The sequence below is a fragment of the Carex rostrata genome, chromosome 3, assembly GCF_964058835.1.
Source record: "Carex rostrata chromosome 3, lpCarRost1.2, whole genome shotgun sequence".
NCBI classification, from domain to species: domain Eukaryota; kingdom Viridiplantae; phylum Streptophyta; class Magnoliopsida; order Poales; family Cyperaceae; genus Carex; species Carex rostrata.
In genome coordinates this window covers 5,809,737-5,828,246 of record NC_135920.1, presented here as the reverse complement: position 1 = coordinate 5,828,246, position 18,510 = coordinate 5,809,737, and the positions used below count along the sequence as shown (strand labels likewise).

The 18,510-nt window shown below is 32.5% G+C and overlaps 2 protein-coding genes across 2 annotated transcripts; one reads left to right on the top strand and one right to left on the bottom strand.

The window, feature by feature from the left end:
- Window positions 1-145: 145 nt before the first annotated feature.
- On the bottom strand, window positions 146-3,433 carry LOC144551115 (COBRA-like protein 4). The gene is made up of 7 exons (XM_078298928.1): window positions 3,187-3,433; window positions 3,016-3,095; window positions 2,246-2,542; window positions 1,929-2,088; window positions 1,692-1,836; window positions 1,096-1,373; window positions 146-655 (listed from the first exon to the last, which is right to left on the bottom strand). The coding sequence occupies exons 1-7, from the start codon at window positions 3,236-3,238 to the stop codon at window positions 363-365; spliced, it is 1,305 nt and encodes a 434-aa protein (XP_078155054.1). The 5' UTR covers window positions 3,239-3,433; the 3' UTR covers window positions 146-362.
- A 10,118-nt stretch (window positions 3,434-13,551) lies between these two features.
- LOC144551113 (signal recognition particle subunit SRP54 2-like) lies at window positions 13,552-17,813 on the top strand. Its single transcript, XM_078298924.1, has 9 exons — window positions 13,552-13,858; window positions 14,274-14,373; window positions 14,675-14,828; window positions 15,218-15,368; window positions 16,098-16,246; window positions 16,589-16,689; window positions 16,780-16,937; window positions 17,058-17,172; window positions 17,489-17,813. The coding sequence occupies exons 1-9, from the start codon at window positions 13,628-13,630 to the stop codon at window positions 17,740-17,742; spliced, it is 1,413 nt and encodes a 470-aa protein (XP_078155050.1). The 5' UTR covers window positions 13,552-13,627; the 3' UTR covers window positions 17,743-17,813.
- The last annotated feature ends 697 nt before the right edge of the window (window positions 17,814-18,510 follow it).

Genomic DNA, 18,510 nt, shown 5'->3' with positions numbered 1-18,510 from the left:
CCTGCGATTGGCTCAATGTGGAACCAAACTAGCACGGTATTGAAATCACAGAGAACTTGACAACAATGTTTGTTTAAATTTGAAATTCATAAATTCAATATTTTCATTATAGACAAAAAATATATTCGGAGATTCATAAAAACAATTACACAAATCGCCCATCGAATCATGCTTTGTCCCTTCTCTTCATCAATTGTTTACAATAGAATCGTTTTGGTCCATGGGACATTTGCCAAAAATAAAATCAAAATATCGTTCAATTTCGTCCTCTACAAGTACAAAATCTCAAGCATTCCTAAAAGTTCTCTGCAGTTTGTCGATGGATTTCTGTTCTGCAATTTCCAAAATATTTCATCTAATTCTCATACCATTTGAAGCGCCACAAGGAAAGATGCCAAAATAAATAACAACTGTTGCAAGGGTCTATCTGCAAATTTAGGAGCTGAGTTGGGGAGGTGGGGGTAGTCATCAGGATGGGGCATTTTACATTCATCCCCGTTGAAGTAAACTTTTCGCGGAAAAGCCCAACCTTGCTTGAATGTGAAAGTGTTCTGATCCTTTTGGAGGAGAATTTCTGACTGGACATTGCCTTCAGGTCCTGCCTCCATCAGCAGGTCGTTGAAGTACTTCAACCCGTAAAACATCCCGGTATCATCTGTTTTGCATCAAGTTTGATTGTTGTTAATTAATCAATATTTAAATAGATGATAGCAAATAGCAAGTCTAATGAAGTATTACCATAATTAAGTACTACCAAAACATGTTCCAGTACAATATGTATTTGATATCTTTGTCTTAATGTTGCACTTTGAAAAGATTGGATGAAATTTAATAATGTCATATCAAATAAAATAAATTGGATGCATTTTAAAGAAGCATTGTTGTTCAAATGGGCAACGCTTTGACAAAGGTTTGTCTTTCTGGTACAAATACTTTTCTGAGTTTTCACGGATAAAAATCTAAAGCAACAACAACTTAGTTACAATAAACTGTCTTAGAAACTCTTCTTTTGCATCTTATCACATTTGTTTTCATTGGGATTTTCTAGTCTGACTAAGTACTAAAATAGTTGTTTCCAAAAGCTGAAATACTTACTGATGGAACCGTAGAGTAAAACTGGCTTGTAAGTGAAGCTAAAAACTTCAGTGATGTTATTAAGGTTTGGATGCTGTGCTACGAGGGTCCATTGGGTGTAATTCATGCGGTAATTGAAGTTTGTTATAGCGATTTTAGCTCTCCAGTAATCTTTGTAGTTTAATTTTACATGCCAGTGGACCCGTATCGGGCACATGTGACTTGTGCACTGGAGCAGTGGGGAGCCATCTTTTCGCGGTGTGTTTACACCTGATTTGGTCAGAATCTTTGCATCTTTCCTGGTAAATGATTAATCACTGTTGATAAGAATATATTCTAACAAATATTATAGGTAACTATTATCAACCCAGATGCAAGAGAGTGGTCAAACTTCGTAAACCAAAATGCTTCAGACAAGTTATTAATACCAGTAACTAATGCAAACTCTGAAAATAAAAAATGGGTTCCTCAGAGTACAAAATGGCTTTAAGTTCTTCAAAGCTCTGGAAAATCACACATGAAGCACCAAAATACAAAAAAAGAAAAATACTGACTCAACTAGTTTTACTGGAAAAATACCGACTCAAAGATGTATTAAAGAGCTAGGAATTAATTACTGGATGCAATTCTTGTGCTGACAGCCACATGAGCAGGAGGGGCATGGCACAATGGTACTATTGTAGAAGGTTGACAAAGATACGCAACACGACGGATACTTGGAGGCCAGAACTTGGCTATACGTGCATGTCACATTCCATGTCACTGTCCGAAAAAGTTGTATGATTTTTAGTAGAAGTTATAAAGGCCTATTATAAGCAAATATTGAATTACAGTGCACCTTAAAAGGTACTTACTCAATGCTTGTGTTTTACGGCGATGGTCAGGTGTCCAGTATACTGTAGATGGGACTACCTTTGCTGGTCCACATGTATATCCAAGACCAGGTCCAAGCAAGGTGAAGTTCTTTGGAAGCTTTACAGTCTTATTTGTTGTGCCCGCAAGCCCGACACTCACCTGTGGTGGAGATAAAAATGCGACGATTACAACAAGCAATTTATAGAGCAAACACTACCGATTTCTAACAAGTTTTTTCCCCTTCCTTCTAGTAAATCTTGCTCAATTAAGATTGTATGTATTTAAGGAATTATATAATTAAAGATTCATATGGCACCTGAAATGCTGAGACAGCTGCTGAGGGGTCTTGGCCGTATGCTGCAACAACACCGCCTTTGCAACAATTAGCAATTTGTTGATTGTAAGGGACTCCTGGGAGTAAATCTACAACTTGAGGGGTCTTTTTGCAACAATGAGGAATGTCTCCCTTGAACTTGGAGCAGTCACCTTGCTCAGTCGCTTGTGCACCGACCATGGACCAGATCACTTCCTTCTTTGCCCAGCTCCAGCCCAAGGTCCAACCCGGGGTCATGATGTGCCGGTACATTTGGAAGTTGTTCATGGTAACCAATGCCTACAATAGATGTAAATTAACTTCATTTGTTACTGGCTGCTCATATACCATATTTGTAATTCCATTCTTTTACTTATCAAACAATTTACCTGTGTTATTTAATTTTTTTCTCCCTAAAGTTTGGGTTATCCATAATATGGGCTGAATTGGTATTCTAAAGCAACCAAATTACAGTTACCAGAGTTTGCTGGTGCAGTTAATCAATCACTACCCAAGCGATCAAAACAAACAAAATCTTAACCATACCAAAGAATTCAAGAAATGAAGAGATAATAGTGGGTTTATATGACTTTTGAAAAAAAAAAAAAGTGAGTTTATATTTGTCTGCACATATTTCCTTATTATCAGTTTTTTTTGTTAGATGCAGGTGCAATTCCGAACTTGTACGAGATCATGTTTTAAGCGGCCATGAAGCTTGAAAACCAATAACTTTCATTATTTAACGAGAAATAATAAAAAAATTCTGTACTTACAACATATCCATCAGGTGTCCATGATATAACATCCCATTTAATGGTTATATTCCCGTTAGGATCGAGCGGATCATACGCAACTGCGTTACATAAAACCAGACAGGGTTAGACTGATCAAAATCACAATAATACAACCATATAAGAATGTTGTATGAACAAGAAATAACTAACCAGCATTAGAAAAGAGAACTGAAATGGCAAGGAAGATCAAAACAGCATCCATTGTTGGATCAACTCTAAGAGTTCAATGGCCTTTATGAAGAAGCAATTGATTTATATGAACGAATCCCAACAACAGTTTGTTGGGAAGCCTACTAAGTGAAAATAAATAGAGATAATGAAATAATAAAAGATTAAAAAGGTACTCTGTTTCTATCATGGTTGTCCAGAACTCTGTTATTTTTTCTTTTCTTTTCTTAAAATGCAATTCTTCATTTTTGAAGCAACGTGTTTGGTGAGGGGGAGAGAAAGTGATGGCCTAAAAAATAAACTTAAAAAGTTGATGAGAACAAAATTTTCATTTTTGCATTAAAGTGCGTAAACAACAAAAGATTAAGATTGCTTGTTCACCGTTGATCTCAACTTCCCTTTTTTTTTTCCCCTTAAATGCATGTGCCCTTAAATAAGTGTAAATATATTGACAGACTAGTTTTTACTTCATGCAGAGCATAAATCATGTTTAGCTCTTCTTTGGCTCTATTATTCAAGCGCTGAATGAAGCAAGAATAACTCTGTCAATATCCTTACCCGTCAAACAAATAATTTGTATTCGTTGAAGTCGCATTGAATGCTATTTAATTAGCAATGATCAATGATTTATCAGTGACAACTAGAGCCCTGGCATTCTGCCAATGTTAGTTCATGCGAAATGATATAAGCAATAATTTCCTATAATATAGGAGCTACATTCAAGGAACGGAGTCAATTGATTCATTTATTTTAAATTTTTTTGTACTTATACACAATTTTTTTATATAATATAGTATAAAATGCTATATGTATATTGATCTCCATTCGCAGCATGAAAATTTTATATGACTAACTCCTATTCATATTTAATCCCTATAACTTGAAAATCTGACTCGGCTCTTGTACTAGAACATTGTATTATACTTTCATAGTTTCATTATCCTTTTTTCTATATTAAAACAAAGGATTATTTTGAAAAAACTTTGCAATGTTTTCTATAATTTTTTTTCTTCTGGGAATATAATTTGTTAGGCTTTTCTTATGTGTTGAAGCGCTTTCTTTACATTTCGTCCGCTTTTATCAAGGTGGGCCAGAATAACAATACATATATTAGGTACATACTACAACAATATTTTATTTTTGAATGATTCTAGATGCTATTGAATAGACGAATCCTAAAGATCATTATGAGCAGAAAGATATTGCAAAATCATACAAAATGAAGATCATATTATTTTGTCTTGATCCTCTGTGTTTTTTCCCACAGAGGCCTAATTCGCTCAGGATCATGTTTGGTTGCTATTTATATTCGAGGAAGATTAAATTGTATATTTCAACTAACTGTTTATATTTTATATATTATTTAATAGCTTAAATTATAATTTAAATTAATTCTTCTGAAAAAAATATAATGTTTAAAGATTAATTTTTGTCTATTATATACTGTCGGTCATTCATGTTGAAAGAAATATGTGTTTATATTAACATCTATGCAGAGATCTAAATTATTAGTTGAAAGAAAATATATTTATCCAATCAAATAAGCCATATCTATTATAATTTCATGTTGCTCATTAGAATAAAAACAATAAGTAGTAGCATATTAATATTGAAAGTTTACTTTCGTTGTAAAAGAGCTACTGTATATTAAAACTGTCAATTAAGAAAGCATAATTTTGCATACTAAATAGTCTATAATTTTACGGTACATCTTTTATCAATGACTCCAACAAAAAGTAGATATCACACTTAATATTACAGTTGTTTATAATTTGTAAAATTACAGACCAAAGTTAAACACACACACAGGAGGGTTCCAATATCTCATGTCTTTCATACCTCATATTTTTATTTTTATTTTTCAAGTTCAAATTGTCGATCCAAACCGTTCAACATGATATTCATACTAAAATATGTTTGATGATGAAATTTTTTTACTCTTTTTTAAGATAGATACAAAATCACTGTTTATGGACCGTTCAAAAACAATGATTTTGTATCTATCTTAAAAAATAGTAAAAAAATTCCAAAAATTATAAAATTTCATCTCCAAGTATACTTTAGTATATATATTATGTTGAGCGGTTCGGATCGGCAATTTAGACTTTGAAAACAAAGATATAAAATATAAGATATGATGAAGTATGAAATGCATGAGATATTGAGATAAAGATGGAAACAACCAGTCAAATATCTCCAATTTTAAAATTTTTGTAGCCGGATTTTGAAGCTACGAGCTTTGAGATACAAAATATAATTCTCTATTTTGAAATATCAATACTGCTGGAATAGTAAACCAAAATCTGAAGTTATTTTTAAGTCGTATTTTTTAGTTAGAACAGCATTATCATGAGAGTTAATAAACATCTCAAGCTTTTAAAATCTTGACCGACTAATCAATCTTGATAGAAAATTAATTAATCACGGTGATAGTCATTGACGAGCGACTAAATGGGCTTTGTCAATAATTTCACATTTAAGTTTATAAACATATCATCACATGCAATTTTCATGACATTAGAATTATCATTTCCGAAAAATATCGACTTATTGTTTTAATTTTACAAAGCTACATTCAAGTAAAATTTTTTTTGAGAGCATCTGTGTTGATATTTTTTTTATTTCTCATAGCACGCTGACACTTCTTATTGTACTTTCTGATGTACCGTAAATTTTAATTTAGAAAGATTTTTTTGAAAATCGCTTTCTAACTAGTTCTATTAGCTCTCGGAATTTATAATTTAGTAATAATTACTAATGTGGTCGCTAAAAACAATTAAAAATTAAGTATACCAGAATGTAGAGATTTTAAAATTAAAAATTAATTAATATTTATTTTAGTGTTTGACATTTGTTTTTAATTTCTTCTTAATTTTACTGATGTGAATATCTTTGAGATCATTCCTTGAGTTTGGCTCTTTGCTAGCTTGAATTTTACCTTTTGTCAGGAATGAGCACGATATATATATATATATATATATATATATATATATATATATATATATATAGATGGGCTATGGTGCATTGCAATGCATGGAGGGGTTTGTGCATTGGACCATAAATCTAAAATTTAAAATCCAAATGGCCGATCCAAACCGTTCATCTTGTTCTCCATATTAATATGTGCTTGGAGACCAAATTTTACATTTTTCTGAATTTTTTTACTATTTATTAAGTATTTTACAAAATTGTCGATCCAATGGTGGCTGCTGATTTTACTGTTTTGTTAAGCCACCATTGGATCAACAATTTTGTAAAATACTTAATAAATAGTAAAAAAATTCAGAAAAATGTAAAATTTGGTCTCCAAGAACATATTAATATGGAGAACAAGATGAACGGTTTGGATCGGTCATTTAAATTTTAAATTTTAGATTTATGGTCCAATGCACAAACCCCTCCATGCATTGCAATGCACCATAGCCCATCTCTCTCTCTCTATATCTATATATATATATAGAGTTGGGCTACGGTGAGTTACAAAGTAAAACACATTTTTACTTCACGCAATATCTTCATTTTCAAAGTTCAAATAGCCGATCCAAACCGTCAGATGTTTAATCTATATTAAAATATGCTTGAAAACTAAATTTTATATTTTTTGGAATTTTTTTACTATTTATTAAGCCACTTTGAAAATCTGAAAATCCGGGTGAACAGTAAAATTTTCTGGACCACTGGATCGGCGATTTTCAAAGTGGCTTAATAAATAGTAAAAAAATTTCAAAAAATATAAAATTTGGTCTCCAAGCAGATTTCAATATGGAGATCATGTTGAGCGGTTCGGATTGACGTTTTAAACTTTAAAATTGCAAAAATATTTGCGTAAAGTAAAATAGTCACTTTACTTCGCAACTCACCGTTAGTGGATTGAATTCGGGTAGGGTACGGGTACCTCGGGTACGGGTAGGGCGGGTAGTCGGGTAGGGCGGGTACGGGTAGGGCGGGTAGTCGGGTAGGCGGGTACGGGTAGGTCGGGTAGGGTTTTAAAAAAGTGTACCCTACCCGTTTCAAACCCGTGCCCCTCCCGGGTAACGGGTACGGGTACCTCGGGTACGGGTAGTCGGGTAGGGCGGGTAGGGTACGGGTATTTTTTTTTTTTTTTTAATACTGTTTTTTAGTTTTTTTTTCTGTTTTTAATATTATTTTTTTCGGCGGCAAAATAATTTTGAATTTTGAATTTAAAAAAAACGGGTAAACGGGTAAAGGGTAATGGGTAAACGGGTAAAAGTACACGGGTAAAAGGGTAAAGTAGGTCGGGTAAACGGGTGCGGGTACGGGTAAAACGGGTGCGGGTAGACGGGTTTCGGGTACGGGTAAAACGGGTACGGGTTGGGCGGGTTTTTTCCCGAATCATTGAGTCCGGTCCGTCTCAAACCCGTACCCGTGTACCCGTTTACCCGCCTATACCCGGGCACGGGTACGGGTACGGGTACCTCGGGTAACGGGTACGGGTCGGGTAAAACGGGTCATACCCGTTCGGGTAAAAGCAAACCACTACTCACCGTAGCCTTACTCTCTCTATATATATATAAAAAGAAAAAAGAAAAGAAAAGAAATGATTGTCCTTTTCCATCTAGGCATATTAATTTGGTAAGATTAGACTTTCTGCATCATTTAAAATACTTCATTGATTTAGAGTACAATGAGGTTAGCGGCCAGTAAACAGTCCTTATCTGAAGTTTACTTCTTAGCTTTTAGTTCATACAGAAAATAAGGTGTACCTATTGCCTAAGGTCTGATTCAATGTGGCACTGTTGGTGCTGTGAACTGTGTAACTGTTTAAGAGAAGAGGGTCTTTTCAAAAGGAATTTGAATGCCCAGCAATTTGACAAATCGGCAATATGCAGTTGTTACATTACTATCATTTTGTTGCTATCATGAATTTGATTATGGTCAAGATAGGATGTGCTGTGACTCTGGTAACTACGCAACAATTACTTTTTTTAATTTTTGGTCGTTTTTTGAGTACCATCCCAATAAATCGGAATTAAATAAATACCACCGGATTTTATAAATTTAAGATTCCGCCACGTTCACAAAATGAATTTGCGCACCGATCCGTTCCCGACTGACCCGTTTCCTAACCCGTTCACAAAACCATTCTGCGAACCGACCCGTTTCTGACTGACCCGTTCGCAAAACCATTTTGTGAACGGATCCGTCCGCAAAATGGTTTTGTGAATGGGTCATGGAACGGGTCAGTCGCGAACGGGTACCAGCGGACGGGTCAGGTCGGAAACGGGTCTACGGGTCGGTCCGCAAAATGGTTTTGCGAACGGGTCATGGAATGGGTCAGTCGGGAACGGGTCGGTTCGCAGAATGGTTTTGTGAACGGGTCAGTCGGGAACGGGTTGATGCGCAAATTCATTTTGTGAACGTGGCGGAATCTTAAATTTATGAAATCCGGTGGTATTTATTTAATTCCGATTTATTGGAGTGGTACTTAAAAAAAAACGGCTTTATGCATGAGATAGGAGCATTATAATTATATAGAAAAGATGTATTTTCTAACTATTACAATTAGGATTGTAAATGGTTGGATACAGATCAGAGAGTGCTCAAATCGTATTCTTAATTTCTTATGCATTATAATTTTTTGAATAAGGATATAAATATGAATAGTCTTGAATAAGAATATGAATTGGATATTAAACGGATACAGATACAATTAAAATACGCATATAAATATAATTTGAATAATTAAAAATAAATTACTAATGTACATTCTAATAAAGAATAACATCTAAATATAATTTTTTCATTCATAAATTAGATCTAATATTTTTTCAGGATAAGTTTGTTGGTTACAAAACATTAGTTACTATGACATAATTATGTCATAGTGTTATATTTGTTCATCAAAATATATATATGTGTATGCAGTTTAATAAATCATTGGTATGTATATGCATTTTAATAAATTAATTTAAGAACATAAAGTACATTTGTTGCAATTTAATAAAACAATTTAACCATTGGTATGTATATGCAGTTTAATAACATCCGATCCGTTTACACCCCTCATACATTGAAAATAAAACTTTTAATAGTTAGAACAATACTTGAGGCAATACAAAAAATTTAAACAAAAAAAAAAAAGAGTCTAGCTAATATAACATCAGTGTCATTTCAGCCTATATAACACCAACTCCAAACTTATCAAATCGACTTCAAACGGTGAATCCAAACCGTTCAAATCGATCTACTTCATTAGTTGTGCGTTTAATGCAAAATTTATAAATTTTTGTATTTATTTAGTATCAAGTCAAGTGGTCAAATATGTGAATTTTTAAGTTAATTTTAATACATCCATTTTTCAAAAAAATTACCTCTTGATTTGATACTAAAATAACTCGAAAATATAAAAAAATTACATGTAAACGCATCACTCATGTAAATCAGTTTGAACGGTTTGAATTAGTCGTTTGAAGTATATTCAATCAATTTTAAAATTAATGTCATATGACACCGATGTCATACTAGTCGGACTCCAAAAAAAATGTAGGAGGGGAGGGGGACTCAATTGAAATGAAAGCTAAACATCTTTTAAGTGTCAAACATATACAATACAAATCAAATGAAGATTTTTTTGTACCCAAGTATTATTTTTTTTTTCCTCGTTCCCTCTTTGGCCATTAAAATTTAGACAAATGAATAAAGTATACACCGATGTCATACTACCTTATATGTTAAAATTAGCGAACAACAAACGAATAAAGTATAATTATTATATGAAAAAGTAATTTATATAAACTAGCTCCATTAACTCACAAAACAATAAGACAAATGAATATACTACTTTAATTTGAACATGTATAGTTGTACATAATATCGTAAAATATGAAAAAAAAAAACATATTTGTTGACCTCATATTTAAAAATAGATAAATAAAATAATATAAAATATTTTATAAACAATTATATGATAATATAAATACTATATAATTAAATCAATGATTAAATAATTATTATTTATTATTTATATTTATTAATTACCTATAGGACAACATGTATGAAATTGCTCCTTATCCAATATATTACTCAAAATCAACAAATTTCTCTTCTCAATACCTAATTAACGGAAAGAAAATTCTTATCAATATCCACTTTAACAATTATAGATAGATTAGATAATTTATTTAACGAATTTTATCAACACCCTAACGTAGTAACGTGTCAAGCTTATATTATGCATTAAATAACACTAGACAAATCACAAATGACATTCTTGAAAAAAAAAAAAAAATTCATCCTATTTAAAAGCCCGGAAGCCTTATATGAACCCCATGATCCTCAATTGACATAGGCCATGGAAATCACAGTCCAGCCCAAAACTATCCCAATTCACCCACCTTTGTATGAGCCAGATGTTCACAAAAAAAATAATAAATAAATAAAAAAATAGCAAATGCAAACCTGTTGAATTAATTAATACCCACAATATTTTTTGTGTGTCTATATCAGAAAGGCCCAAAGATCCTAATCGTTAGAGGCGGAGTCACAAGATGACACAAATTTTTAAGATAAGATATAATTATATAACTATTTTAAATACATTTTTTTTTCTGAAAGTACAAAAGAAAGTATTTTGAAACTTTTTAGGAAATTGTCTTTCTCTGGTCTCACCACCACTGCTGACCGTGTTTTTTTCTTATAAGTAAAATAATATCAAATTGTATTTTTAATTGTCATAAATTATTTTGTACTTCTAAAAGTGGATAGATTTTGTTTGATTAACATTGTTTTTTTGAAGATGTTGAGCATATAAGATGGATTTCAGCGATTTCATAAAAGCAAATTCAGTTGTGGAAAAAGATGGAATTAAGATGTTAGAGTGATTAAGAGTGTATGTAAATAGATATAGAAGAGTATTTTAAAGTAGTTCATAAAGAATTGTGAGAATAAAAAATAGATTAAGAAATTAAGATTATTTGATTCGTTGTAATAGGTTTTTTTATTAAAGAAATTATTAGTAGGTATTTAAAGCCACTAATTAAAAAAAAATTCGAATTAATATCACCTAAAGTATCGCATCTTTCGAGAGATAAAGCATCATTGATGGAACTATCAAGAGGGAGATGGACTGAGAGAGATACGAATTCAGATCGAGTGAAGTAACTCAATTTTTGAATTTTAAATTGAAACCGTTTGATTCAATTCTGCGATAATCTATCTAAAGTAGAGTGCACACATCCCCGAAAGATGAATTCGAATCGCGATACAATCTCGAATGACGAATTCGAATTGGATGGTTCCGATCCAAAATTCAAATATTAGATTACTTTAGGAGATTCGATACGGCCTCAAAACTTTACTTGTTTGTTTGTACAAAAACGGAGATCTAAAGAGGTGAAAAAAATGGTAAATTGAGTACATTTTCGCTGCTAGGCTATAAAGTGGGAAAAATGGTATGGCGGAGCCACGATACGGTACGTGTGTTGTTTACGTGCCGTGAATCATGTGTTCTGTGTCATGATAATTTTTAAAAAAATTGACACGGCACGTGGTCATGTGAGTCATATATAATTATGATTGTTAGATCTTTGATTATATGGTGAATCTTGAATATACTAACATAAATTATGATCAAATAGTCACGTGAGTCACGTTTGACCACGACACATTTGAGCACAGCGTGACTCACTTAATGTGACCATTCACATACGTTACAAGTTACAACTTTTGACATTTTTATCACGACATAGCACGTGAAAAATTAAATCCTTTCACAATACGATACAGCACAACACGTGGTTTTTTCCATTCTAGTGGGTTCTCTTTTCCTTCCGTTATACTTCGATTTAAAAGTGATAAATTTCGTCCGTGTAGAATAAGACAATCATTCTCGCTATCTTTTTCTCCTTTTTTTTTTTTTTTTTGGCGGAGCGAGTAGCTTTCTCATTTTTCTCCCACCCCACCCTTCCTCTACTCTCCGTTTGACCTGCATAGAGCAAGCTTTTATTTTATTTGGTGTTTGTTTTAAGTTTTGACTAAAACATTGTAAACAGATGACAGATGAAGATTTTTTTATTCTATAACATGACACATTGAAAGATTTTATGACACGTTAAAATGCACTTTCTGTAATATGTTCGAATTATTAGGGAGTGGATATAATACTAATTACGAGGAGAAATCAAGAGAAGGACAGAAGACAGATCAAGGTCATTTAATTTTTATATTATGTTTTTTCTAATTCCTATAATATGTTTTTTCTTTCTCCTTTTTTCACAACAGTGGTGTGTGTGATGGTATTGATTAGCTCGTTATATTACAAAATTTCACTATCTGTTGGCATAGATCACGTACAAGAGCGCTAGAAGGATGGTTTAAATGGCTTAAGCATGCCTTTTATTCTTTATCATACTTCCTATTTTTTATTTCTACTTTTTAAGTCCAAAGAATAATCTGAACCACTCAATATGATCTTCATTTTTGTTTGGAGACTAAGTTTTATATTTTTAGAAATCTTTTAGATTGATACAAAATCACTATATGTAGACCATCCAAAAACAATGATTATGTACCAATCTAAACTAATAATGTAAAAATTCCAAAAAATATAAAATTGGTCTCAAGAACATCTTAATATGAAAATCATGTTGAGAAGTTCGAATTGACTGTTTGGAGTTTGAAAATATAAAAAAAGAATGTCCATTAATTGTAGTATATAGATTGTGATAAATTCACATTGAATTGTAAATCATTGGATTTAAAGTTTAAACAGTCGATTCAAACTTATCTCCATATTAAAATGTGCTTTGAGACCAAAATTTATATTTTATGAAACTTTTTTATTATTTATTTAGAATATTTTAAATTTAGTCATTTTCAAAAATTCTAAACAAATAGTAATTTTTTTTTCAAGCAATGTAAAATTTGATCTCCAAGGCTCCAAGAACCATAATTTCTTTACTAATGTGCTTTCATAAGTACTGTAGTAGAAATACTTACGGATCAAATTTTAAAATTTTATATTCGAAACGTCGATCCAAATAATTTAATAAATTGGTTATATATCAAATTTGATTTTTACTATTTTCGATGATTTTTTAATGATTGCCTAAAAATAACAGAAAAAAAATAATATTTATATGTCAAATAGAGTCATCTTTCAGAACTCATAAAAATAGTAAACAAATTTTAAAAATAGTAAAAGTTACTATTTTACAAGTTTTGGATATAATTACCAAACTATTTAACTATTTAAATCCACGTTTTAAATATAAAATATGTAAATTTAACTCAAAAGTATTTAAGCGAAGTGCTTATGATTTATGAAAGAACATTAGCCAATCTCTTGTATAAATTATAGAAGAAACTTTAAGATCGAATATAAGACCATCCGTGTAATTCTTCACCTTCCCCGAAAGAAAGAAACGGTCTCTCCAGACAACTAAACAAGTATCAAGTATCAACCATGGTGCTCGCACAGCTTGGCGGGAGCATATCCAGCGCGTTGCAACAGATGAGCAACACGATGTTGATCGATGAGAAGGTGTTGAATGAATGCTTGAACGAGATCTCTCGTGCATTGCTTCAAGCCGATGTACAATTCCGTATGGTGAGAGACATGCAAACGAATATTAAGAAAATAGTTAATTTTGATGACCTGGCGGCAGGACACAACAAGCGAAGAATCATCCAGCAGGTCGGTGATGATTATCTTTAAATTGAGGAAATATGTATTCGATTAGATCTTTAATTGGGATATTTTATTACATTGTTCAATTTGGTTTATAAACAAAAAAATATTGGGTAATTTGAGCATAAATTTTCCAGTTGTAGTCTTGAAAAAGTGTTTTGTGAATGATTAATTGGGTGAATTTCCTTTAGTATTGTTGGTTATGAAAGAAAACTATATTGGAATAGTCCTTTAAAGGAAAATTTTCATACTTTGATGATGTAATTTGGTTTTGAGTCATTCAAACTGAACTCTGTTAGATTAAATAAAGCTTAATAAACAAACTAGATTTTCTTATTTGTATCGACCATGACTATTTTGCATACCTGCCTACGTAAACTAATTGGTTCAAATCTAAGTTTTTATATCCTGCACTTCTTAGGCGGTTTTTAATGAACTCTGTAAGATGCTTGACCCCAGTAAACCATCATTCACTCCAAAGAAGGGGAAGACTAGTGTTGTCATGTTTGTTGGTTTACAAGGTAATTGTTTTATACACTTTCATCTACTGTTTTATAATATTTTACATTAAATGTTTATTCCTAGTGAACAAATAGAATTCTGAATTTATTACCAGTAAACCTGATAATATCATAAAGAGTAAAACTTGCATTATAGAGCGTTTGTTTTATCTTACAAATAGCTGCTCCATTTCTTTCGGATGTTTTCCTGAATTTGTTTTGTTTGGGATATATGCTGTTGAATTGGTTACTGATCTAATGTGAGTTCTTTTTACACTTTATTAAGCTGTCACTAATGTGTTCACGTTTTGTGATTTATAAGGTTCTGGAAAGACTACAACTTGTACAAAATATGCACATTATCATCAAAAGAAGGGATGGAAGCCGGCATTGGTATGCGCTGATACGTTCAGAGCTGGTGCTTTTGATCAGCTAAAACAGAATGCCACTAAAGCTAAAATTCCTTTCTATGGCAGGTTTGCTACTTGTCTATCTCTTAAGCACAAAATAGTATATGAACTTAATCTTCAGCATCGGTTCCATTTTTCAGTCAAGTCTGGTGCCGATCTGTGCTGATTGTAAACTTGGTCCATAGTGGTTGAATCGCAATTCATCTCCGTTGTATTGTTGTTTTGGAAATGCTTAATTAAGGCTAATTAGAGTCTTTGATGCTTATATTCAATATATAAACAAGGAAAACCAAAAGAAAGTACAATGTGCTGCTTCAATACTGCACTGTTACTGTACTGCTCAGGTTAGCCATGGGCAGGCTTTTTGCTGGGTTTTCAACCTTGACCAACATTGAAGACATTGATTTGACTAGAGTTTTTTTTTTCTTCTTCTTTTTTATCTGCATTATTTACAGTTACATGGAATCAGATCCTGTGAAAATTGCTGTTGAGGGTGTGGAAAGATTCAAGAAAGAAAACTGTGATCTTGTTATTGTGGATACTAGTGGTCGACATAAGCAAGAAGTTGCGTTGTTTGAAGAAATGCGGCAAGTCTCAGAAGCTACGGTATAGATATAATTTCAGCTGACTTCACCTAGTTATTAACCTAACATATTAAGTGAGAGATCATTATAGTAATAATCAATCTGGTTGCGTATGGATCAGGTAATGTAGAGTTATTTTAACTGGGTTACAGCAGAAATGGCTTTAACTGATCTTTTAACACTTGTTTTAAGGATAGATTAGAAAATAGATATGGCTAAATTGTGTTAGTTTGAGGTATATCCGTCTAGGTTGTAAAATTATGATTTAACCGACTTAAGTGGGCATGTGTGTATGGTTGTGAATATGATGGTATGATGTACTTATTATATTATGTCAATGAACACACGTTGCCTGAAATATGAGCTAATTGTGCAATTTTTCAAATATTGAATTTAATCCTTGAATTAAACAAATATGCTATGGACTTATTTGGCTACACAAGAGAGTGTGCAACTTAACAAAACAAGATACCGATGGAAAAATGAAATTATGAAGGATTTTTTTCCTAAAAGAGTGCATGGTACCTTTCATAGGCCCTGTTTTACTCTGCTTTAAGACGGACTTCTTTTCTTTGCAAAACCTATGAAACAGATTCATATCCTATGATTATACCAAAAGAAAAGCTACTATTTTCCAACAAACCTTTTACAAGACGATGCTCTTTAGTGTTTCTCTAATTTTCCTTTCCTTCAGGGAAAAAAATCATGAAGCAAAGCAAACACTGACATTTATTTTCTAATTTGTTGGCAGAAACCTGATCTTGTAATATTTGTCATGGACAGCAGTATTGGTCAGGCGGCCTTTGATCAGGCACAAGCATTCAAACAAAGTGTGGCGGTTGGAGCTGTGATTGTCACAAAAATGGATGGCCATGCGAAAGGTGGCGGTGCTCTTAGTGCGTAAGTGGTTAAGTTGGTTTGTGTAATTTTTTGAGGCTTTGTTTTGTGCTGTGCTATTAACCTATAATATTTGTCTCTTGTTTGTTAGTGTTTAACTTCGGCCTGTTTACCAATTCACTTTGTATGTCATGGCTTTTTGGATGCTATTGTTTGCACATAATTAAGCGGAAAAAATAGCAAAAACAAATATATTTGGATATGCAAAGCCATAATTATAACTTAATGCTCATGGTTTTCTGAATACTATCAAAAGATGATTTGCTGCAAAAATTAAAGTTGGTATGTTGTTGATTTATTATCTAACTCTTTTATGGTTTTCCTGACTGTTGGAATTACTTGCAGAGTTGCAGCTACAAAAAGTCCAGTGATATTTATTGGCACAGGAGAGCACATGGATGAATTTGAAATTTTTGATGTCAAACCTTTTGTTAGACGCCTTTTGGGTAAAGTATTAGTACTGAGAGTTATTATTTCCTCTCTTTCCTCCGTTTTTCTTGTTTTCTCCTTTGTTAACATTATATTTTTCTATGTAGGTATGGGAGATTTGTCTGGATTAATGGACAAAATTCATGAAGTTGTGCCAACAGATCAACAACCAGAGCTTGTTCAAAAACTATCTGAAGGGACCTTTACTCTTAGACACATGTATGAGCTGTTCCAGAGCATTATGAAAATGGGGCCAATTGATCAGGTAATTTACTTTTCAATTTAAATGCTCAGATGTTTTGAAAGCTTGTATGAACTTTCTGGTAGGAAACTTGGTTTTTGTTTTGCTTGATTTGTATTCCTCAGTTGAACATTTTTGTTTCAGGTGCTTTCCATGTTACCTGGGTTTAAACAAGAATTGATGCCTAAAGGTCATGAGAAGGAAAACCAGGCCATGATGAAGCGATACATGATTATGATGGACTCCATGACTAATGCTGGTAATGACTCTTTTCCATAGCCCTAATGAGTTTTTAATAATATCTGATTATTATAGTAACACTCTTAGGATGTGTGGTGCTATCTCTGATGGTAGGGGCATGTTCTTTGGGTAGTTACTATATATGTTTTGTAAGTTATTTGAGTATGAAATATTCGTCCATTTTTTGTTGTTGAAGTATTTAGTATTTAGTTGTACAAAATTATCATTCGGAAGTCAGTTTAATATTATAAAATGCCCTATTCCTAAAGAAGGTAGTCTAGACGAGTCTCTAAAGCAAATTATTAAATGTGGCAACTATCTGTCCAAAATTGCAGAGCTAGACAGCACAAACCCGAAGTTGAGTGAGTCACGCATTATGCGCATAGCGCGCGGTTCGGGCCACAAAGTGCAGGATGTGATGGAAATGATCAAGGAGTACAAGCGGCTTGCTAAGATCATGAGCAAGATGAAGGGCAAGGCACTGTCGCCTCATGTGTTGAAGAAGATGGGCGGCGTGGGTGGTCTCGAGTCTTTCATGAAAAATATGACCGGCTCCAACAAAGGTGGAGCTAGACTTTCAAGCTATTAAATATAAATGAAGATCAATCATATAAATTTTTCATGTTACGTGTAAAGGTCAATTTCACAGTCAGTGTAGTATTAATTTAAATTTTTTTGTATAATTACAGTTTTGTTTTAAATGAATAAATTGACAGCCAGTCACTTAAAAGATGGATCCGCCTCTGGGTTCCAACAAGGCAACAAGGACATGACCTCCATGTTCGGTGGCCTCGATGGACCTGGCTCTGACTGATATATTATGTTCACAATTACATTTTTCTTTTTGGTCCAGAGAGATGGTGATAGCTTTATCATGATAGGAGCATTATAATTATCAAGAAAAGATGAATTTCCTGAGAATAAAAGTTTTAAATAGTATTGACAGTATTTAAGGCAAACAAACAAAAAAGAATGCAGGAGCTGGAGGGGAAAGGGGGTGAGACGCTCAATTTAATGGAAAGTCAAACATATTTAGAAGTGTCAACAATTACAATACAAATCAAATGAAGATTTTTTTCATAACTATTTTTAGTATTAATTTTGTCATTGTTCCCACTTTAGCCATTGATCTCATTATTTAACAATAGATAATTACTACTTAAATAAAATATATATAATATTGTGAAAACAATTATGTGATTATTATAAACATTACTAGTGTTGTGTCCCTGTTGCAACGGAAACATATTAAAAGAGAACAAAAAAAATATTCAACAATAAAAAATAGACCAACTTATTCTCATACAAATGTAAAGTCCATTCTTTAATAACATATCTATGAACTTTCTTTTTAACG

Coding starts and splice junctions, on each gene's coding strand:
- LOC144551115 (XM_078298928.1), bottom strand. CDS start 3,238: ATGGATGCTGTTTTGATCTTCCTTGCCATTTCAGTTCTCTTTTCTAAT. Junction 3,096..3,186: donor AGTTCTCTTTTCTAATGCTG/GTTAGTTATTTC, acceptor TATGTAACGCAG/TTGCGTATGATCCGCTCGAT. Junction 656..1,095: donor TTTACTCTACGGTTCCATCA/GTAAGTATTTCA, acceptor GATGCAAAACAG/ATGATACCGGGATGTTTTAC.
- LOC144551113 (XM_078298924.1), top strand. CDS start 13,628: ATGGTGCTCGCACAGCTTGGCGGGAGCATATCCAGCGCGTTGCAACAG. Junction 14,374..14,674: donor CATGTTTGTTGGTTTACAAG/GTAATTGTTTTA, acceptor GTGATTTATAAG/GTTCTGGAAAGACTACAACT. Junction 16,938..17,057: donor AAATGGGGCCAATTGATCAG/GTAATTTACTTT, acceptor TTTTTGTTTCAG/GTGCTTTCCATGTTACCTGG.